Source organism: Pezoporus flaviventris, unplaced genomic scaffold (assembly GCF_033815535.1).
Source record: "Pezoporus flaviventris isolate CSIRO_AGI_PZ_B2104156 unplaced genomic scaffold, CSIRO_AGI_Pfla_v1 ptg000007l, whole genome shotgun sequence".
Taxonomy (NCBI): domain Eukaryota; kingdom Metazoa; phylum Chordata; class Aves; order Psittaciformes; family Psittacidae; genus Pezoporus; species Pezoporus flaviventris.
This window is the reverse complement of record NW_026892555.1, coordinates 87,280,870-87,303,929: the sequence shown is the minus strand read 5'-3', so window position 1 is coordinate 87,303,929 and position 23,060 is coordinate 87,280,870. Positions and strand designations below refer to the sequence as shown.

The 23,060-nt window shown below is 42.2% G+C and overlaps 1 protein-coding gene across 2 annotated transcripts in view; it reads left to right on the top strand.

Annotated features, from left to right (window-relative positions):
- Nucleotides 1–22,855, top strand: part of F13A1 (coagulation factor XIII A chain) — a 69,032-nt gene extending 46,177 nt beyond the window's left edge. The window contains exons 10-15 of one of the 2 annotated variants that reach the window (XM_061449384.1): nucleotides 61–149; nucleotides 1,105–1,258; nucleotides 1,832–2,116; nucleotides 6,216–6,376; nucleotides 9,362–9,498; nucleotides 22,765–22,855. In XM_061449384.1, coding sequence (XP_061305368.1) covers nucleotides 61–149; nucleotides 1,105–1,258; nucleotides 1,832–2,116; nucleotides 6,216–6,376; nucleotides 9,362–9,498; nucleotides 22,765–22,840 — 902 coding nt within the window. In that variant the 3' untranslated portion in view covers nucleotides 22,841–22,855. Of the gene's footprint in view, nucleotides 1–60; nucleotides 150–1,104; nucleotides 1,259–1,831; nucleotides 2,117–6,215; nucleotides 6,377–9,361; nucleotides 9,499–13,385; nucleotides 13,758–22,764 lie in introns of those variants that run through there. The other variant, XM_061449383.1, reaches the window with a different exon arrangement.
- The last annotated feature ends 205 nt before the right edge of the window (nucleotides 22,856–23,060 follow it).

Sequence of the window (23,060 nt, the reverse complement as noted above, 5' to 3'; positions counted from 1 at the left end):
AATATAACATTTTGACATGTTTTTAATTGATCTCTTACTTTATCTCTCTTCTTCCTGTAGGTATGTACAGGTGTGGCCCAGCCTCAGTTCAAGCCATTAAACATGGTCACGTTTGCTTCCAATTTGATGCTCCTTTTGTCTATGCTGAGGTACAGATTTTAAAATTTTCACTACATTGAGAGGTATTAGTGGGACCATAGGTGAGACAGCAGATAGGGCTCCACTGCAATATATCTTTGAGAAGTTACTTCATGTATACTCCATGTCAAAGAAAAAATTCATCATTATATTTTGACATGCAGGCCAGCATGTGTGATACAGCTCTAATGAACGACAGAGATTTCTCTAATCTCTGTTCACCAATGTAATAAGCAGGAAACGCTTCTCTGGCTCTAATGAAACTTCAGGCTGTGGTCATTTATCCTTCCCAGATTCCAGCTATGCTGGCAAATGAGTCACTAGCTCTAGCTGCTCATCTTCATCCCTTGTTAGCTGTCACCTCCTTCTCAGGCTTGCCAGCAAAGCTGCTTATGTTAAAGCTTCCTTGTTTTTTCAGTCAAAATGGATGCAACAATTTTAAAGAAGTCTGCTCACAGCATTCTTTTTTGCTGCAATAGGTCAAGGAGAGCTCACATGGGTGGTTTGACTGACAGAACTGAGAGGGAAATATCTCCATAAGGAGCAAGACAGCCTGATCTGGAGTTTTAACCTCTTGCACCACCAGAGCTGGTGTTCTCAGAATTGTAGCAGCTGCAGAGCAAGTCTCTCTCTAATTGAATTGTATATAGGTTAGGACAGAAAAGAATAAGATATTTTATCTATGAAGCATGCCCCGCTCTACGGTCTCATGTAATCATGCTCCTCAAGCCCAAAGGGTATCTCTGTATCCTACTCAAGTTTATACTGTCAGTTATTCTGGAGCTATGACTAGTAAAATGCATCTAGTCATTATTATAGCATATGACTAATTTTAAACATGGGACTTCAATACAAGTGTTTAGTGGGACTTAAGTGAACGTGTCATTATTTTGAGGGGATATAGACTGGCTTCCCTTCCTCTCTCTACTTCCACGTATCTCTGTCCTTTGTCATTTAATTTTACAGGTGAATAGTGATATTGTTTTCTCAAGAAGGCAGAAAAACGGAATCCAAATGATAGAAAAAATTGACACAACCCATGTTGGGCAGTTGATTGTGACCAAGGAAGTTGGGGGTGATGGAATGATGGAGATTACTGAGGAGTACAAGTTCCAAGAAGGTAACCTGAAATGGTGTGGGATCATACCAATGCAGATTTATCTAAATCACATCCTGGACGGTGTATTTACAAACCTCTGGCACTGAGGGAGCTTCATATAAAGCTGCCAAGGTGCCCTTGGAGCTCTTTATTTGTAGCTTCATCCCATAAACACTGCAGATGCCTTGAGAAAGCACAAACTTTGCTACTCAGAAATGCTTTGGACCGAGTAAGCTGTAGTGAAAACAAAGGGTAGACATGGAATAACTCAAAGCATTCAGAACAGTTCAAGGCTTTCTGTACAGCTGTTTAGACATTTCTTACTCAGGCCAGGTGTTCGCACAGAGTAAATCAGTGTAGCCCCACTAATATCAGTTAAGCTACATCAGTTTATTTGACATGGCTTGAATCTTTAACACAGCTCACTTGGAAGCTGTGAAGTTCTCCTATTATTAACTTTACCACAGGAAGGTTCACTGTCCTCATCCATTCATTTCAGCTACCACAAACTGGAAGATGCACCCATGTGATAGATAATTGGGCTAATGCAGTACCCCTGTTTCTTTTCTAAATTTGATTTTCATTCATTTCTAGGCTCAGAGGAGGAGAGACTGGCTCTTGAGACTGCTGTGATGTATGGCGTTAAAAAGCAAAGTACTCAAGATGGGTATCAGCCACAAACAGACGTTGACATGGACTTCCAAGTGCAAAAGGCAGTCCTTGGCAGTGACTTTAAAGTCACTATAACTTTCAGGAACAGAAGTCGCAACTACTACACTGTTACTGCCTACCTTTCAGGCAACATAGTGTTTTATACAGGAGTCGCAAAAAGTGAATTCAAGAAACACTCTTTCAGTGCAAAACTGGAACCCTCTTCGTGTAAGGCTTGCATAGATGTTTTCAAACCTTTTTTTTCTGTGATATTGCTAGCTTTGTTTCTCTATGTCATTACCTGTCACCCATGGGTAGAGGCAATTCTAGTAGCTAGGGGTAGGATACTCTACTGGGTGTCAGGAAGCTCCACTCTCAGCTCTGGCCCTGCTACAAGTGTCATTTAAAGCTGAGGCTGTTTTCTTAAAGCTGTTGCTCCCTGCATAATGCTCTCTTACACCAAGATGCATGTTTGGGAACTGTTGATTTTTCTTGTTTAGTACAAAAGAAAACAAAGTTGCTCAGGTATAAAGCTTCAAGGTATTGTTTTTCATACATTTAGTCTTCTAGCCGTATCACAGCAAGTGAAAGAAAAGTTCTAGTTTTTCAGGGTGTCATTTACAGGGACAAAAAGGTGAATACCTTGTCTTACTTGGTAGAAACTGACAAGTTCTGAGTGGGCTATGGAGGACTGGGTGGTTCAGGACTTTGTATTTACAGTGATCTAAAAAGTTTATGTGTACCTAGAATGTGCCACTTTGGAGCAGGGGCATTTGTCAGTTGGGCAGGCACCCCAAAGGTGAGTTAGTATTTTATAGACGTAGCATTTGCTTTTCCTAGTGCCCTCTGGACTGTGACCAGAAGATCCTGCCTCCCTCTTCTCATGAGAAAAGCAGTTCCTGGCAGCCTAACTCACACTGCTGAGGGCAGGATTTTGCATTGCCCGAAGTAATGAAGAAGGATGTTGCCCTTTTTTATTTCGGGCATAACTGAACTATTTCATGGCAGCCAAGGCAGCCCCATTCAGAAAACAGTAAGCAAGTGTTGAGGACCTGCTCTACTCCAAAGCGCTATGGAGCAGACTGGCTGTAGATCTCTGGCTTCTCCAGCATCAAGTGACTGCCAATCACTTGTTCTCCTGACAGGCCTCTTGATCTTGGGTCAGTGTCTCCAGCTCAGCAAAAGTGATGAGAATGTGCCCTTATGGAGGTTAAGTCAGAGGGTCCTCCACTTGAGTTTCCTACTGAGAGAGTCAGGAGCAATGATTTTGCCTTCCTGATGCTGCTACTGGTCAAAAGCAATCTCTACTGAGCACAATGGGAGTGGCAGGACTTTGGGTGGCCAAAGGACGGGACTCTTGATCTGGGTCTGGTGCTGGACCACAGCAACTCTGAGCTTTCTCATCCATCTTGTCTGTCTCATCCCAGCTCAAGTGATACTGTGAGCCCTATCTTCTGAGAGAGAACAAATTTTATATCAGTGACAAGCCCCCATGGAACCACAGTTCCCACCATGCCATGAAAAAAAAAATCCTCTGCTTTCTTCCTCCCTTTGAACATCATTTAAAACTGCACATCTTTATCTGGAGCTGATTAATCTCCATAAAGCAGGACTCCACTTAGAGGGATCTATAGGTGAAGGTTAATAAGAATTCTACCTCTGGTCTATAACAAAGCCCTGACAACTGCCTGATGGTTCTTTCTAACTCCCTGACTCATTTGTGGGGGGTCTGGAAATGGGTTGTTCTAGCACAGCCTGTCAATCAAAACACAGTGTGGGGCTTTATAGTGTCTTCCATCAGTTACTAAGTATTTGATCTGAAATACTGCAAAACTTTTGGACACTTGGTTAGGTACAGTAAAAAAAAAAAAAAAATCAGTTTCAAATGCTCAAGTCTAAATTCTGTGCCTCTTCTTTGATGGGGGAAAATTCAGTCATCTTGTAAGAAATGTGCAAATAACTGCTACACTTTTGGCTGTGATTTGTGCTTGGTTCCAAGACTTACGTCTGCTATTGCACCAAAGGTCTGTGTAAGGTATTATTACCTAAAACACAGCTTCTGCAGAGCTTTGAGACTCATCTAGCTCCTCAATGCAAGAAATTAAATGAATAGTTGTTTAAGCATCACTGAACCTCATAGTCCATTTTTTCTAGGTTAAGTAAATGGTTTGTAAAAAGCTCATTGAAACCATGCTGCAAACTCTGATTGTGAGTGAATACAGGTTAAGAGGGAGGCACCTGAGAGACTAGAGCATGGATTTTATTGCATGTGTACCAAAAGTATGTCCCCATCACTGCTTCTGGCCAAGGAGGCATGTTTTAAGGTATTACCACCATTCAAGGTGGAAATTAGCTTATATCTGAGCTACAGTTACCAACTTGTGGAGCATTTTGTCCTGCAACAGGACAAAAAACCCTCACAAGTTGTGGCATCTCTGAAGGTGATACATAAAACTTGATCATGAATTCTTTCACCTTTGCTTTGGAAAGGAGTGCTGTCAGAAAGAGTGTTTGAGCAGACAGGCAGTGTGAAGGGAGGCAGCATGATCATTTGCAACTGTGTGAGAATACTGTGTCAGAGGTGTGATGGAAGGATACCTATTGAGGCACTGAAGCAGAATTTGCAGGCTTCATTCATGGCAGATAGTGCATATGAATATCTGGAGGTAACAAAAATTACAATACAGTAAAGATGTGTCAGAGGCATTCTTCCAGCCCATGCTGCTGAGAGAATGAAGCAAGTTTTCAAACAGGAAGTAAAAGCATGATTTTCAGAATAATGATTAAAGGAATTGTGTGGGTTGAAAACATCTTTGAGGATTTGAATAGCTTAAACCTTCCAGTGCCTTCAAAGATGCTCTCACATCCATTTGGTTATATTTAGTTTTCTCTGTTTTTTGTAAAGGCTGTAAGGAAGCTCAGTGTTGTGTCTCCCTTGGCTTTCCCAGGTGCAGTAAATGGTAGTGGCATCTTACTAGCAGAGGCAGTGCTAAGGAAATAGAAGTCCATTATTCTTTTTTTCTTTTTTTTTTCCTCTGGTGATTAAACAGCAAAGTTCATCTTTCCTTTCACTGTAAATTTATCTTCTATTGTAAATCGTTTATTTATTTACTTATTTTACACAAATGATAAATACTTGCCCAATTGATAATTTACAGTTTAAAGCATTATGAGAAACTCTTCTATAAGAGGCACAGAGTGAAAGGGAGGGAGAGAGGGAGGAAGGGTGAGCACATCAAGTAAATTTAAGGCTGGCCTGGTAAATCCAGGTCAGGTGATCACCAAGGGAATAGCTTTGAAACCAAATCAAGGAACTAGTTTTGATGTGAATGGATCAAAAGAGTGAAAAGGGGTGAATGTTATTTACCCAACTGAGTTGAATTATCTCAGTGTGTACAGTGTATGTCACAAATACAATACAAATAATGGATAACAGTAATAATCCTAGTTAACAGATGAGTGATCTTGATATGTTTACTAGAGTTATAATGAATGTTTATAAAGGTAAGAGGACCAGATCTATATGTTCTGCGTGGTTACTTAGTTAGCAGGTCTGCTTCTCTGCGTCACATTCTCACACCATTGTTAGCCTGGGAATTGCAGTTCAATATGGTTAAAATTAATGATTCCCTGCATCTCAGCCATCAAGCCTAGGGGGACGTGTTCCTTTCAATAATTATTGTCAGGGAGCACGTGAAAGCTCTCTGGAGGGCATGCTGATGACAGGAGGACCTTCTTGCTAAATTTTGCAGGCAAGTCCATTGTAGGACAAAGGCAGGTATCCAGATACGTCCTTCAGAGCAGGTTGTCTCCCAGGTAGCCTGCATGGGCTCACACCCCATAGTGTGAGCCCCACTGGCTGCTCTTGAGGCGTCCCTGGTGGCATCTCTGCCACAAAGAGAGGCAGAGAAAGCACAGGAATAAAGTGGAAGAGGAAATATTTGCAGGCATGACACTCAAAAGCTGGTTTTGACCTTCATGCCCAGTAGCTACTTATTGCCAGTCTTGCTTCTCACTTATTTTGTGGGAGTGTCTAGAAACCTTCAGCTGTGGCCTGGACCCATGTTGACCAGCACTGAGCTGAGACTGTGCACAAACGCAGCTTTGACCCAGGGAGCTCACAGCCTAAATGGAAAGAGGGAAAGATAAGAGGGGGAATGGTGAGGTGAAGAAATGGAGACAGTTTGGGGAAAAAAAAAGCCATTCTTTGGGCATGGGCCACCTTTTTTCCAAGGCACTTGTGTAACTGGCGCTGGCTATGATGGGAGGAGCAATCAGCCATTAGATTGCTTCAGTACCTCTTTTTCTTCCATGTTTCTCCCCTCAGCTAGTGCTTTTGATGTTGTGATCAAAGCAAGTGAGTACATGAGTGACCTGCTGGACCAAGCCTCCTTTCATTTCTTTGTGACGGCACAAATCAACGAAACAGGGAAGATTCTGGCCGTGCAGAAGGCGACAGTTCTGGAGGTTCCTGCCCTGCGGATCAAGGTAGCTCAAGGCTGTGGTGAAGGGGATGCAGGCTGTTCTGTACAAGGCTGTCACATTGACTGCATATCTCTAATGGAGGGGTGTATGCTTATGTGTGTGTTAGACCTTCAGTTCAACGTGGACCTTATAAAGCAGTGGCTGGCTGGAGCATATGAGGGTGTATAGGTATGTTATACATTGTACTGAGTAACCCTACGTTAAAGTCTGAGTCTGGCAGCATCACTGGTAGTAGACAGCTAAAGTGATCTCAGTGGAAGAAGGAGGGGAAAAGATCTGAAAAAGCTGGAGAAACTCAAAGTCTAAGAGAGATTACTCACTCCAGTCACTCAAGTCTTTAAGTACTTCAGAAGTCTTATATTTAAAGCAGCACAGCACAGAGGCCTCCTGCTGAAGAATGAAGCTAGGGAGGTGAATTTTCTTGCAAAGCTCCTGCAGGTGTTGTGGAAAGTTTCTCTAAACTTGGACTGGCAGCATTGATTTTAGACAATGCTTTCAGGATTTCAGTGCTTTGATACCATGCTGTGAATGTACTACCAGTGGAGTTCCCTCGAAGTTCAAGCATTTGTGCATGAGGCATGGTGCCTATGAAATTGTAGAAATGTAATACTTATGATTGGACAAAGACCCTATGTTGTATGGCAAAGGCAGGACTGAGATTTAGAGTTCTCAGTCATAACTGAGCATCCAAATAAATTGCCTCATTCTCAAAAACACTGAGCCTTCATCCGTTCTGAATGACTCTATTTGGATCTGCTTTTTTTCCTAATACTCAAAAAACAAAATAATCAGAACATCTGTTCAGGAAGCTTTATATAAACATGAATGCAGCTTCCTAAAATTCAGGACCTTGAAAGAAATATGTTTATAGGCTTTTTTTCTCCTCTTTATTATTTGAATCAATGTTCAGGTTACCATATAATAATTTGTGTAGTAACCACAGCCTGCTGCAGAAAAAGTCAGGTTTTTTTTTTTAAATGTAGATCAAAACTGCGGTGAATCATAGAATCATAGAGAACAATTTGTGTCAGAAGGGATCTTAAAGTGAAGTTTACAAAAAGAAAAACCCACTCTATTTTGTGGTCTACAGAAACGCCATAATGCTCTGATTAGACTTCTTTGTATTTGCAAACAAAAGTTTTTTGGTTTACTGAGTGTTCTAGAGAGGAGGTAAACAAGACAGATAAATTCTACTTCAAATACCTGTTTTCAGTAAACTGATTTTAAAAGTAGAAAGTTCTTCCAATTCAATACTTAAACAGAACATCTCATACAGCATCTCCAATTTCAGCTTCAAAATCATTTATCCTCTCTGCTGTTATAAAGAAAGGATCTTTATAGGATAGGTCGCTGTCCAATAACCATGTTTTCTAGTAAAACTGAGTTTGTTTCTTCAATTCTTCGTGATGTGCAATAATATGCTGAAATTTTAATGGTTGGATCTTTGAAGCGTGTGTGCATACACATATGTATATACCTATATATTACTATTTATATAGGAAGCTTCACTTTATTGTTGCTGAAATCTGAGGAAGCTTATCCTACTAGTTTTCTTGTCAGATTTCTTCAGTGAATGTGACTGACAGACTGGAGTTCTTAATGTGAGAGTAAAGAAGTAGTATGAAAAACTTATTTCTCCTCATCTTCAGATCTTTCCCTATTGGTCGAAGATGATTGTCAGAGTTAACAGTTGAGGGAATTACCATATTCTAATTTAGCTTGAGACTGGGTTACAAAAATACGCTCAGCAAATACATATCATGGTCTCAGTTGCATCTGTGGATGTTCAGGATGAACATCTAATTGTGATCTTAACTGGACAATTGAAATATGAGGACGTAAGACCTCTGATTGAGTTAGAACTCTGAAAATGCCACAGATGTCTTTTTGCAAATGCAGGTGGCTGTTGAGAGCTCAGCTGTGAGTAGCTCATCCTTAGCTCCAGTCAATATATTGGTATTTGGTGCAGTGATCCCTTAGACCAGAGCCTTTTCAGCTTTTTTGCAGCTGTCATACTCCTTAAAAATTTGCAGTAGGGCTGCAGACCCCAGCAGAGCAGTTTAAATTTATTGACAAGATACTTCTCAATGCCCTTTAAAGTAGTTCATGGACCAGCTGGGTTCTGCCAACCATAAGTTGAAAACCCTTGCCTAAGCCTTTTTTATACTGTGAGAAATGTTGTGTTTCTAGGGAAAAAACAAAACAAAATTCCCATGCATCTAGTCTGTGTTTAAAAACGTGTTCTTTTGGAGGTATTTTCTAGGCAACTGCCCTGATCTGAAAGGACAGAGAGATCCCTTCAGCTGTGTACAGTACACATATATACATATGGAAGCCAATGTGATCACTGCTTATTAGTCCCGCAGCTTAATATTTTACAGTACAAAATGTATTGGGGTTTTGTTATGTAAGAGGTTTGGAGGACAATTGGCTCTCAGGTCTATGTAGAGCACACAAACAGGGTTAGAAACCTTTCAGAACACAAGAGGCAGCTGGGGAAGATGGGCACGACACTTTTTGGAGCTGCAAGCAAAGTGAGCCCATGTTTCTAATTTAGGATAATAATACCTGCCCTTCTCTTCTGGAGCTGATGTCCTGAGCACAGCGTGCACTTCAGTGCTGGTGAGGAGCCTGGGGAGGGAAGCAGACTCTGGAGGAGAGGCTTCCTCAGCTGGACATGCCCTCAGTTGGACACTCAGCTCCAGGACTGTGCACGTAGACTTCTGTTTCTTCCTATGGAAATGAGGGCCTGCCTCCTGACCTACTATGTGTCTTGAGGGAAGACTGCAATGTGTAGAAATATCTGCAGTGTTACCTATGGGCCCATGCATCTTACTAGAATTTCTCTGCCTCATGCTGTTTTGCTGTGTGCTTCATTCTCCTTCCTCCTCTTCCTTGCAAGTACTGTGCATTTAATTCTACAGATTTTACCGTGGGGCGTTTAATTATTATTATCTTGTGGAGCATTGTCCTTTCTGTGTCTTGCAGACCCAAGGTGAGCTGGTATCTGGTAAAGTAATGTCTGTGACTGTGGAATTCACCAATCCTCTGAAACAAACCCTGGAGAATGTCACTCTTCGCCTCGAGGGACCTGGCGTGCTGAGAACGATGAAAAAGGAGTTCAGGTAGGGAAGAAAGCACAACTAGCTGGGAGTTCATCTCCTACTTGCTCACAGGAGGCAGCTCACAAGAGGCACTTAACTAATGCTGCTCTGAGTAATTCAATTCAGACACTCTCTCCTTACTTCAAAATTCAATACACAGGGGAGCTGTAGGTCTCAATAGTCAGAAGTCAGGCTGTCCAGAGAGACCGTGCAGAGACACTGTGAGAGCATTTCACCTGTTCAGCACCAACATTGGAGGAAGGGGTAGTGGTTGTAGGTAGTTGTTAATGCAGCCTGAGTTTACTTTTTCACTGTATTATGTTATTTTTACCACTTGACAGTAGCACCTACAGAGCTTCCATCACAGAAAGAAAGACAGATATATTCTACACATGAAGTGTTTACTGCCACTCACTCAGAATGTGCAAATCAAGTCTTCTGCTGTCTTTCAAAAGGGCTTTTCTCTACTCATGTTAATCATGATTATACAAGACGTTCAGATACCTCAAATGATCTTTGCAAGCTTATGTCAAGACACGAGACGTGTCTCAGACACAGCAGAGCCCAGAGGGATGGCTGCAGCTTGTGTGATAACACAACTCCCCTCTGCCCCTGATAGCACCACTGCACAGGGCTGCCCTGGCACAGAGGTGTGCTCTCAACACAGGGTAATCCCAAGTCTGATGAAAAGGAAAGCCACCTTCATTATACTGAGTTTCAACTCATGCTGACACAGTGGTACCCATATTCAGAGCACGTTGTTTCCTAGACCCTCCTCCCATTTGAGTTCAGCATTATGAGCTCAGTGTTATAAGGTCAGCATTAGCCAGTTCCAGGATAACTGGAAATTTTGCAGCCATTGCTTAGTCCTGGGCAGCCAAAGCAATACCATCTATCATTACCTGAGCTGAGGGTCCCCGGGTGTGTGCAAAAAGAGTTTGAAAAATTGCCTGTGCTTCAGCAGCTGCATAAATTGTCAGCATCATCTAGAGGCAGTAGGGGAGGTCTGAGTTTGATTGCACCTGGGCCAGGGATAAAACAGATCAAAACCAGTCTCCAGAGTAGAGCTGGGTAGAAAAATGACTGTGAAAGGGCATCATACTATGTTTGCTTTGTGCACAAGGCATGTCACAGACGCTGCTGAGCATGACTCAGCACAGTCCACATGAGTTACACAAGTTGCAGCAGTAGCCCTCATTGCTGCCTAGCTGTGCCAGCCTCCCCCGCTGCTCTGCATCCTTCTCAAACCAAAAGCTGCCATGGGCTGCTCTCACCTTGAAAGATGCAGAAGTTGACAGGTGCATCAGGAGATAGGGCATAAAAAGGACTGACAGAAAGATGTCATTTTCTTTCAAGTCAACATGTTTCCCCTTTTCAGTAGTGCCCTTGTCATCACTTAAAATGGAAATGGATCGGCTTAGTCATTTAAGATTTAAGTTATCTGAGATGAATGAAGGTGCAGGTTATACACACAAAGGACAGAGCAGCAGGCAGTTGTGGTTTATTTAAATAATAATCACAATTTGCCTCCATGCATTCAGAGTGATAAATGGTTCCAGTGTGGTGATGACTCTGCATATTACTCAGAACCATTCATCACTGAATCCTCTCCCAGGAAAATCATGTTAGGGTGACCTTACTCCATTTGCAAAGAGAATTAAACCTAGCCTAGTTTTTCCTCACTCTTCCACTGCTTCCCTGTCCATCAGGGACTGTCACATATGGGATGTGGCTTCTGCAATTCTTTGTGGGGATGAGACTTTTGACCTCTCTGTATTTTTAAGTTAGCTTTTCTGTATCACTTGGGTGACTCCACAAAACAGGTATGTGGGATCCAGCTAATACAACATTATTCTGGAAATGTAGTGGCTTGGGGGCTTCAGTCTTGACCATTCATAAAAATAGTACATGATATTTAGCTATTGGCCTCAGACAGATGAGGGGCATGACTTAGGGAAAAGCCTTTGGCAGCAGCAATTCCTACATGGGTCATAGTATTTGCATGACAAATGAGAATTAACCAGACAGTGATGAATAGTCTTAAATGGATTTTAGCCAAGCATGCTTTCACACTAGCAGGTAAATCATTTCAGGTGTTTCTACGTGGGAAAGCCCAGCTAGTCTTAGCATTTGTAGAGAAAAGCAAGTTGTTTTAGAAGTAGTACAGTAAAGAAAGAGGAAAAGGTGTGCTTGGTTTCCCAGGGGAGGTGTTGTCTTCCTGCACACACACACTTTTATATAAATATATATATACATATATGCAGAGATAATAGCACTAAAAATCAGAGATGGTAGTGCTACCCTGTCTCACTAGGGCACTGTGAAAATGTGGTCTGGAAGCCTTCATCCAGAGAGTGCATCCCAACCGCTCAAGAAAGTAGATTGAAACTTGCTGCACAGCAGATTTGTATATCTTCTCCACTTTCCATAGAGATAGTTCCTTGCAAATCATTCCCATGAACTCTTACTTTAAAAAGGTATTTAACTTTGTGCAGCAATTGAAGTCATTGCTTTATCATGCTACCATTTTAGTGGGCATTTGGTGGAGGAGGCAGGCCAGCTAAGGGAAACAGAATATCTCTTATTGAGAAAAAAGGCAAAAAGAGGGAAAACACTTGCTGGAAGCACTCTGCATAAAAAAAATATGATCTTCCTCTGCTTTTTCTTTTCTAAAACTGGATACATGCCCCAGGTTACCTATGACTGTATATGCAAAATGCAATGCAGTGCCATGTGGAGGTATTTAAGCTAACCTCTAAGGAACTAGAATACCTCTCATTTTAGAAAGCGCAGACATGCGCTGAAAAAAATATTCAGGTTAGGTAGCTCATTTAGAGCTAATTAAGGCTTCTTGTCTTGTGGCAAGTGTGCTAAGCCTGGGCTGTCATTTTTGTCCTGACCCTGTCAGAGGACATGGAATCTGAGAGCCAGATCCTACCAGATGAGAATATGAAAGTGCGACTGAAGTTTAGGCTTACTTTAATCGGTTCTTTGTGGAATACCATAGCTATGTGAGATGAAAACAGTGGCTAAATTCATAATCCTCTTAACACTGAAGAAAATAACATTTATTTTTATAAATAGCTGCCCGCTATGCTATCTTCCCCGTTGGTTCCTTTAGAGCAGTGGTATCCTGACACCCCCCAAACATAATCAATCAATATCAGCCTTCATAATTTTCACACAGAACATAGCAAAAGCACTGAGGAAACACAGAAACCCAATATTTAAGGCTCTCTGTGCACACCTTAGTTGTAGCAGAAATGGAAAATCAAGAACAGTGCAGAATATGGTTGCTTTATAGTATGAGTTATTAAGAGTCATACATAATGTAAAAGGGTAACTGATAACAGCAGGACTCCCACAAACACTTTGACCTGTTTGTGTGGACATGAAGTCATCTGAAGCGGCCAGTGAGATCTGCTGATGTTACAACTGTGGGAGGGTGTTTGAAGGTAGGAGCTGGCAGAGGAGCTCAGCATCTCATCAGCGCTGCATTGAGTTTGCACAGGAATGCTGTGGACACTTCATAACAAGGACTTATTTAACTATTTAAAGAATCACTCACAGGCTATAACAGGTAAAATGGAATTATAAAGTAGAAAAAAAATGTGTTAGCTATAAAAATTATTCTGAAAATGACTGTGAGAGGAAGTGAGGCAGAAGAAAATGGATTCATTTTGGAAATTTAAAATTATCCCGGAGGAAAGGCTAGAAAAGGCTTTGACAGAGTCAGTCCTGAGAGGAATAGAAGATGGAGGGAATAATTTATAGGACACTTATGGGAATGAATGAAACATAAAAATATTGAGACATGTTATACTGCCCACATTCAGTTTCTCCATTGGGTCAGGCTGAGAGCACTGGCTGGTTGACCACAATATTGTTACTTTCCTCTTCTCCTACAGGCAAATCCCACCGAACTCTACCTTGATCTGGGAAGTAAAAACTGTCCCAAGACAACCAGGTTTACGAAAGCTGATTGCAAGCCTGGATTCTAATGCTTTGAGGCATGTGTATGGTGAGCTGAACATCCAGGTTCAGAAACCATGAACAAGGATGCTGCCTTCATCTCTCATTTAGCTATATTTCAAAATATCATGGTGGGGGGAGGGAAGGGGAAGAGGTGGAAATTTGCTTATTGTTATTTTGGTCATCCTTGTGCTGAACAAAAATTTCATAAAGAAACCTAACTTGGTAAGACTGGGGAGAGCACGAAAAAGCACCTGAATGATTTAAAATTAGATACATGTAATTAAAGACAATTCTAGGCCATATTATTCCTATAGTTCACTTGTATTTATAGTCTTTTGCATTAGCGCTGTAAGGGACTCTGAAAAGCTTCATTCACCAAAGTAGTCTGAACTTTAGTTTTAATTAAGGCCTGATATTTCACTGAAGAAGAACCCAGAGTTATAAATTCTTAGATTGAATTACACAACCCTATGGTAGATCATTCAGGCTGCAATAAAAACAGGTATTTCTAGCTAAGGGGACTGCTTTATCTTACTACGTTATAATTTTCCACTTCATGGAGAGCTCACTTGCTGGAAGCATCTTGCAGGGTATGTTAGCTCCAGAATATTCCCAGCCCCTTGTTTCCTCTTGCTGCTTCCCTCTGCCTTTCTCCTAGTCTTCCACATGTGCAGACACCCACACATACTCACTTAGGTATTTCATGCCCTCACCCCACCCCCTATGCTGTTGATACGCTGTTCCTCTCTTTTGCTTGATGAAAATCCAGAGTTTTTCATGCTCCTGCTCAGGGTTCTTCACACCAAACTTGCATTTCCTGGTCACATCTCTTGTATATGATGTATTATTTCTTCATGCTTTCCTGCCTTTTCTTCTCTCCTGAACCCATCCTGCAGCCCCATTTCCCACATGTGTGTGTGTTGCCCAGAGCAGTCCACGCTCTGCCAGCTGTTAAATGGGGTGAAGGAGAGAGGAGTGATGGGGACAGCCTGAGGGTCTTCTCCTGCCAGCCCCACAAGACAAGCAAATATCCTGCACTGGAGCTGGGGGTGAGTTTAGGTGAAACACTTGGGGATGAGTTTAAATTAAACCATGCCTGAAAGTTTCCAGAAATCACTGCTACTGCAGAACAAAGTGCTGTTATATGAGCAACCTCAGGAATATCCAGGGACAGAAGCTCAGATGGAAAAGGAATAAAGATGTATCCTGAGCCAGAAACTTCACAAGATGGATCTACTTCACGTCTTTCTTGCAGCATATTCCTCTGTAAGGTGCAGTAGGGCCTCCCAAGGCATTGCTTCTCCACTGAGGACATTCTGGTTTCCCTTAGTCTTCCATGCAGGGCACCACTCCATCCTAAGCCATGTACCCCATTGTGCTAGGTCAGTAGGTGTGTGTGTGTGTGTTCACTTCTTATCTCCCATGAAATCCTAGAGATCTCTTTCCATGAGGCAAAGATGAACATGCCACAAGCTGTGGCAACTCTTCTCCACCGGACAGCGTATGTCCTGTACTAGCAGCACAGGTGAGCTAACTGAGCTTCCAAAGCAGTTAAAAGGAGCCTCACACTCATTAAACATTGGGGCTTTATTGTACTGTGGATGGCTGTGTCATTTTGTGGTCTCATTAGTAAGAAAGCAAGGGAGATGAGTTGCCTTCTGCTCCTCTTCTTGCCACACATGGCCTAGCACAAAACCTGTGATCAACTGTTAAAAATAAGCAAGTCCTGGGAGGGTAGAAATGCAGGCTGCTTTTTTGATAAAGAATGTGGAATAAAGCAAAGTTTCATACCACCTGATACGCTCAATGAGTACCCCTGGATCCAGGAACACCAGACCTTTAGGCACTCTCACTTAAGGCATCTGCACACACTCATTTTGTACAGCTTATGTGACCACATTAGAAACTGCAGTGTCAAAGTCTCCATATAGGTCCTCTGGGGCTCAAGGGACTGAATAGCGTGTTGTAAATGCAAGGTGACAATCTCTGTTAAGTAATTAAGCAGTCCTACCAGAGTCTACATCTTCTTAATAAAATTATCTTCTTGTTTTGCACTTGCATATGAGACTGCTTTCCATTCCAGACTTTTTATAACTACAGTGTAATAATATTTTAAAATAAAGCGTGTGTGCACTTGTGTGTTATGCTCTGTATTTTGATCACTTCTTCTACATAGTAGCACTATAGACACTACTTGCTGCCTCTGAATTGTGAAAGTTAAAAATTCACTTCTAAGCCATGCTAATGGAGGTGCCTTTTTTTTTCTTTTTTGGTTCTAAGGAGAAAACTCTACCTTTATTTGAATGAACATTAAGAAAATTACAGGCTCACTTAAACTATTTGCTTTTGGTTTTCTTTCTGTTTGAACAACTGACTGCCTAATGCATTGAAGAAGGTGACAATTTCCAGGAGCACATCACTGTGCCAGCACAGAGAATCCCCAGATTCCCCTGGAAATTGTTCTAACATGTGAGAGCCCATTAAGTAGCCAGTGCGCTCCTAATGAAACCTTATCTTCTACATCCCGCTTTTAAAGTGTGTTTCTCTCAGCCAAAGGCATTTTACTAACAGTTGTTAAGCTGAATAATGTCCACCAGGAGACAGGAAGTACTTTTATTGATAGTTTATAGAGGGGTATATTGCAGCAAAGAGAAGTGATGACTAGGAGTAGAGGCCAGGGATGACAACAGCCCTTGGCATCCACGGCCTGCTTGCTATGTACAGAGCTTCTCACAAAAAAAACTAAAGACAAAACAAGGATGGCCTCTAGGGTTTCAGTCACTCATCACCCTGTGCATGGGCTGTCCCATTAACCATGGGTAAAACCTGGCTGACTGAAGAAGCAGTAAGTGCTGTGTTAGCGCTATAGGTACACATAGGAAATATTCAATCAATAATAAGGTCAGATTGGCAACCCCAGATCTAGAAGATCTCTGAACCTGAAAATAACTGGAGTTCAAACTCTTCAGCCAAGGGTCTCTTTTGGGTGGTGTGAACTTGTGTCCTCAACCCAATCATCACATCTCAGAGATGGACTGGGAAAGAACAAGTCCCAAACCAAACCTGTGCCTCCACAAATCCCACTGTCCAGCAGCTCAGAGAAGCCAAGTACAAACAAAAGTATGTGCACTCGTGAAAGCACACCTCAGTTGTTACCAGCTTGTTGCGTACAAGATAAAGAGCAGGCTGCTTCAATTCCCACCAATTTGTCACTTTCAAAATCTTGTTATGATCCAAAGGAAACACACCTTACATGCAGACCTAGAAAGAATGTATTGCTAGTCTTGTTAAAAATAATGTAATCAAATAATTACTATTAGCTGAGATAATTAGGATTGAATTATACACTTGTATTTTCATTACAACGACACTAACACTTATAGTCCAAATTATATCAGGTTAACTTGACACACATAAACTTTCAAGCATACTCCCCTTTGTCTTCTTCTATATGCAACACTATACTGAGCCTCCAATACCTTCAATATGGGACAGAGGCATGTGTAACAACATCTGTCATCAGTGTCCCCTGTCCTTCACCAAGCAGAGTCTGACAGTGGGAGAGTTTCTCTTCCTCTTTGCACAACTGAAGATTTCTTCCTTCTCACCCTATGATCCACCAGAGGTCATTTTTACAGCCATACTAATACAGTCCACACCTTGTTCTTCCTCCATTGGTCCATAACTCCACAATAGAACAAAATTCGCAATGTGATGCATTTTATATATGTCGGATACTCATATGTTTGTTCTCCTTTGTTGCATTAAGATTTGTCTTACAACTGCTAATGTTGTACCCTTTGATGACCAGTAATTAACTGCTGGTGAGCTATTTATAGCTTGAGGCCTCCAACATCATCCTGCACCTGTGCTGCCAGGGTCCCCTGTTATCCCATGCTAGTAAACCTTTACATTACATTTTACTTTGGGGTCATTAAAAGTTCATTCTACAGAGAATAACTACCTGCTATTACTGTCTACTAGCTACCAAAAGTACATATAACAACAAACATTTAATCATGTAATTAAATAAAGCAAAGAAAAGGTTAAAACAAAGTCAGTAGGAGATATCAGGTCATTAGATAATTGCTCTTGCAGCTAAACAAAGCAGGGTGAAATCATGACAAGTCCTGAGGCCTCTGTTGCTCGCTTATCACCAAGCTGTGACCTTTCACAAGCAGCATCTTATTTGTGGGAAAAAAATCAGAGAATGTGACTGAGCATTGACTTTTCTAGTGACTGGGACTACCAGGGATAATTGGTTTAAACTGAAACTAATTAAGAAATGCTCTGACAAATGGGTGACACCCCTGCCCCCCCCCCCCCTTTTCTCCCCTGCTGGGGACTTACATACTGCCTTTCCACAGCATATTGCTTCCGTGTTTGTCCTTATCTTCTCTGAGAAGGAAGTAGAAGCTGCTGGTGCTAGCTTCTGAACCTGAGTGACAGTGCAATGGAGGAGGATATCCAGATCAGAGGGGGGTGGGAAGAGTGTCTGAGCTTCTTCAAGCTATAATTGATAGCCCCATTATGACAGAGGAGATTCAGAAGTACACTGTGAGTGCTGATGGAAGGAGAGGGATTGTTATGTATATTGGTGCTTGCATGATAGCTGGTAGTGAGTAGAAATGTGATATATACATTAATGTACACTGGAACAGCAACTGTAATGGAAGACAGTGCCTGAGAGAAGCCAAGAGGTTTCCATGTGCAGGTGAGAGGGATTTAATTAGTGCTTAAAGGCACAATTTAAAAAGCTGAGTTGAATTTTGAGGAAAATGATGCAAAGAGAAGATTCCTGGTGGGGTCATGTAGGGGAAAGAAAGTGGTAAGAGAGGAAGGCCAGAGGACCGTGTTGCCTGATGCAGGGAATCAACAGGAGAGACTGTTAGTGGTGGCAGAAGGCAGACCTTGTGGTTATCACTGGAGCTGGATGTGGACTGGTAGCACAGGGATTCACCTTCTCCACAGGCAGGTTAGTAAGCCTGTGCTGAGGACCACGGCAAGGCTCAGGAGCAAGTTTTGTCTGCAAGGCTGGCAGATCATTGGGAGGGGAAAGTCAGAAAGTGGGTTGGGTGATGGAAATCTGGGCCCCCTCATAACTCCTTGCTCAACTCCTGCTCAGGTTTTGGCTAACACAGTGCTCGTGCTGGGACCTGCACCATAAGGTCAAAGCCAGAGCAACTTATAGGCAGGGTGTGATGGACAGGAATGGGTAGAGGTCATTTTAAGCTGTTATCACCTGCAGCTTGCTGTCTGCTGCAGCCATAATCCCTGTGTATTGACTGTGTGACAGTTTCTTCAGAATCCACTTACTTCTGGAAATGTTGCTGATCAAACCTCCAAGCTGGAGGTTATAAATATATCAGCTTACCCAAAAATCTTCTGAAGTAGATCCAACAGCAGCCTTTGCTGAGGCTTTTGTGCATCCAGGTGTGATAGAGGCGATACCCACAAGGTGATGGAGAAAGAAGAATGAGCATTCACTGTGGATTAGGTAACTTTTACTCACTGCTGCATGAGTTATGTATTAGAGAACTTGAGTTAGAAACATTAAGTGATGAATCAGTGTATTTGCATGTTAAGACTAGTCTGTACAAAGGGGATTTAGACCTTGTTTGATGCGTTTGTTTTCTTCCATAATGCATTCATAAAACAAAGTTCATAAAATAAAATTTACAGAGTACATTGTCCTATAAATCCAAGTGACTTGAATGCATGAAGCCACCCTTGACTGTGAGAAGTAGGAAACATCTCATCTACCAAAAACTGTAGTAGCAATGAGTGGCATTGCAGATGAAGGTATTTTGCTTATGCTACAGGAGTCCCCTTATTGGGCACAACTGCAATGCACTCTCTCTGGTGGCTTTGGTGGGTTTTTCTTTTGTGAACTTTTGTAGCTTTATTAGCTCCTAGCATCTATGACACACTTGGGCAAGGAGTTCCCCAGGTGTGCTACTAACAGATATGAAAAAACATTTGGACATCATTCTCCTACTGGCCTCCTTTGACGCTATGCACCTCTGGTATTGGAATAATCAGGCAAAACTTCCCTCTCCAGCATGTGCTCTATAATTTCATAGACTTCTCTACTGTATTTCCCCCAAATCACATTTATCTTTTTCAGTCCTACCTCAGTCACTTTGTACATAGAAACTGTTCCACAGCTGTCATCAGTCTCATTTCTCTCCTCTGAACTTTTCCCATTAGTATGTCACTTTAAGTACCATTTAAATCTCATAGAGCTATTTTAAGCATCTGTATTCTGAAAGGATACTGCAAATGAGAGAATGGCCTACCTGAGTAGGGAGAATGTGAGTCTCTTGGGATCTAGATTCATCAGGTTAAACCTGGACACAGTTGTGGCTCAAATGGAGCCAAAATCTGCCTTGGTTACAAGCTCTGTACAATTGAAGCTGAACATACTTTATTCCTGTACATGTGCTGTTTCTTGAAATCCTCACTCTCTCATGCAACCACCACTGTGACTGCCTTTGAAAAGACCATGGACACATGTCTCCTTTTAACCAAATGCAATTCTATCATTAGTGATATACACTGGCTCCAAATCCCATTTGCAGCTGTAAAAGTTTACCCTGTTGTTTGCTTTAAAGTTTGTTAGGTTTGTTGTCCTCTACAACGCAAACAACTTGAGCTAATTTAGGGACTGTTATAAAGATGGTGTTCCAAAGCCTCTGCTGCCTAAACAGTTTAGTTCATTGGCATTTTCCTGCACTAAGAAGCTTTGCAAAGGGCCATTATAAACCCCACTGCAACATGCTAGTGAATTATTTTCTGCTTTTCAGCTGGTTGAGTAAAGTAGCCACAGTTTTTGCATTATAAAGCAATACTTTGTGTTCCAATCAGCTAGCTCTGGAAAAGCTTAGAACTAATAAAGCCTATTCCAAAAGCTCTGTTTGCCTTATCAGTGTTACTGGTGCCCAGGAGAAAAATGCCTTTGTGTTCAGAGGCACTTAGCACTGGGGAAATGTCATAATCAAACTGCAAATTAGCTAACATCCAACCATGTTTACGACTGAAGGTGTGAGGTTAGGTAAATGGGAAAAGCCATAATTTTGAGGGGTAAGGGGGGGGGGGGGTGTAGGGAAACAGTCCAGACTGTGGGGGTCAGGAATATAAGAGAGCAAAATAAACATTGTCTTACTGCTATCTTTCTAGTGAAGCTGTGTAACATCAGCATGCTTTCAAGAAGACCAGTTGTAAGGTCTTACACCAGATACCATTACCAATAGCTTGAGTATTTCAGTGTGTTAGGGCAGTGCGAATTTGTTCTATCACATCTTCTGTACAGAACACAGAATGGGTATTACATGGCCTCTAAACAAAAACTGCCAAGAGAGGCCACACTGGGCTTTAGAGCAAGTACAGCACTATGCAATTAATCAGAAGCACACAACAGTCCCTACAGTATAGCATCTCAGTAGGCCAATCTGGATTGAAAATCAAGTAAGGTTTATTTTTTCTTCTTTTGTCTACATGAATGTCTTTTCTTGACAACAATATTTTTACACAGATCTTCTTTAGCTACTTTTCATTCTCCAAAGACCATGTGTTTGGGAACTCCTGTAGCAGATTGTATCATTTTTGCTTCTGTTTAGTTTTCTGGATTTTCTGCTTCCGATCTGGTTTTGCCACTGATGGCAGCCCAACTTGTACATGCCCATCAGGATGCCACTGCACAATGTACTCAGTGGCTTGATTTGCTGCTTGATCAGATCCTGAACAATTATGCAATTATGAAAAGCTATATTTAATGGTATTTGAAGAAAGAATAAGCTTAATTCTTCGCAGAAAGAAGTGCGTAGGGGGAGGGAAAGTGCTGAATTTCACTTATCTGCTTTGTTGGAACTGCTTTCTGCAACATTGCTCACATCTGTACATCTCCTACTATCCCAAAGGGCCTGAAGCTATGAACACTAAACGGAAGCACAGTTGACAGTGTTTTTCCAAGCTGGACTGCAAGCCTTGGGAACAGTGTTCTCCCTGAGCCTACTCATAGCAACCAGAGCCGTTGTGGCCAAGGTGGGAAGGTGACACATATCCTTGCAGTGCCAGAAAAGGGCTAAGTACAAGGTGTCCCAAAAGCCTTCTGTCTTCTCCACTGCCTCAGAGGTACTTCACACGAGCTTAGTGCCAGAACTGAAAGGCCTTGAAAAAGGTAATACTTGAAGAGACTTTCAGCCACTACAATTTGTTCAGCCTGTATGTCTCTTTTGCATAAAACTTGTCCTCGGAAGAGAGGCACTTAGGAACAAACTGCAGAGTAAAATAATACTGCTGGCAGGCCACATGCTGCCCATTCAGCTGCAGGCTAAAACTGCAGGTTTTCCAAGATTTTAGCAGCTGTGTTCCCCCTCATTCTGTCTGGTTTGTGCACAGTGGGCAGCTCTGACCTGGCAGGTCCAAGTATATAAAGATAGTCTGGGTACTAGTTACTCACCTTAACCTACTCTTGCTGCATCTACGTAGAAGACGTTAGCCTGTCACAAAGTCATGTACTACAGGAATGTATGATGGATGCTAAGTCAGCCCCCTTGCAGAGCAACAGTCATTGTTGCATAAACCAATTACACGCTTTTTTCCACAGGAATAGCCCCTCCCTTGGCAGATGGATGGTGCAGGAAGCAGGCCTGTGAAGTAAGCACAGCCACCTGTCTGCTGGATCCCAGTCTCATCTCCTGCAGAAGTGGGGGAAAACATAGTGGATAAGGGAGAGGATTGGCAGAAGAACAAGATGAAGGCCATGGCTGTTTAAGCTGTGCATGCCCTCACTGGCGCTGCACTCTCTGGCAGTGGGCTGGTAGGTCCATCTGGGATGAGTGATTAGATGTTTGCAGCTCTGGATGATGGATAACAGGCACAGGGCTCCTGCAGGCAGAGGGAGAAGTTAATGTGGGTCACACACTGAATCCATAAAATGCAGCAAGAAGGCTAACTCCTCTCAAAAATCAGCTGTTAATTGAGTGTTCCCAATTTTGTGAGGCAAATTTTGGCTTCTTACTACTCTGTGCATTACAGGGCTTATTGGGAAAATGCGGTCATGGAGTACAACAGAAAGGCTATGAAAAAAGAGTAACTCTGCTTGGAGCAGGTTGCCTGTACTAGCAGTTTAAGAGTGGGAGTACCTCCTGCTGCTTTCAGTGGGACAGCAGTGGCTGAAACTGCAACAGCTAACTTCACAAAGACTTCGCTGTCCAGTTCTTATAATCTTTAATGACTCATTACAGCAATTGAAGTTACGTGTCAGGACAGTTGAACATTTTAGTCTTCCAGGAGGATCAGAGCTTTCAGGCAAATCCCAGCCTGGTGTGTTTCCTTAGGGAAAGTCACCACCAACAAGGCTGCTGGACTTGCATGGTCTAGATGAGCATGCGTAACACAGTCTAGAGGCCGTCAGTCCTTCAGTCCCTGAGCCTGCTACTTCAGCGTGATGGAGCTGAAGCCTGGACTTAAAGGTTGATGTGGCTGGGAGGTAGCTGATATTAGTTTGGCAAGCATCTGTAGCAGTAGAGATCAGAAATCTTTTCCTCCTCCCTTTCTTGGCCATGAAGATTCATCACAGTGATCGGTGAGGGGGGAAAGAGAGA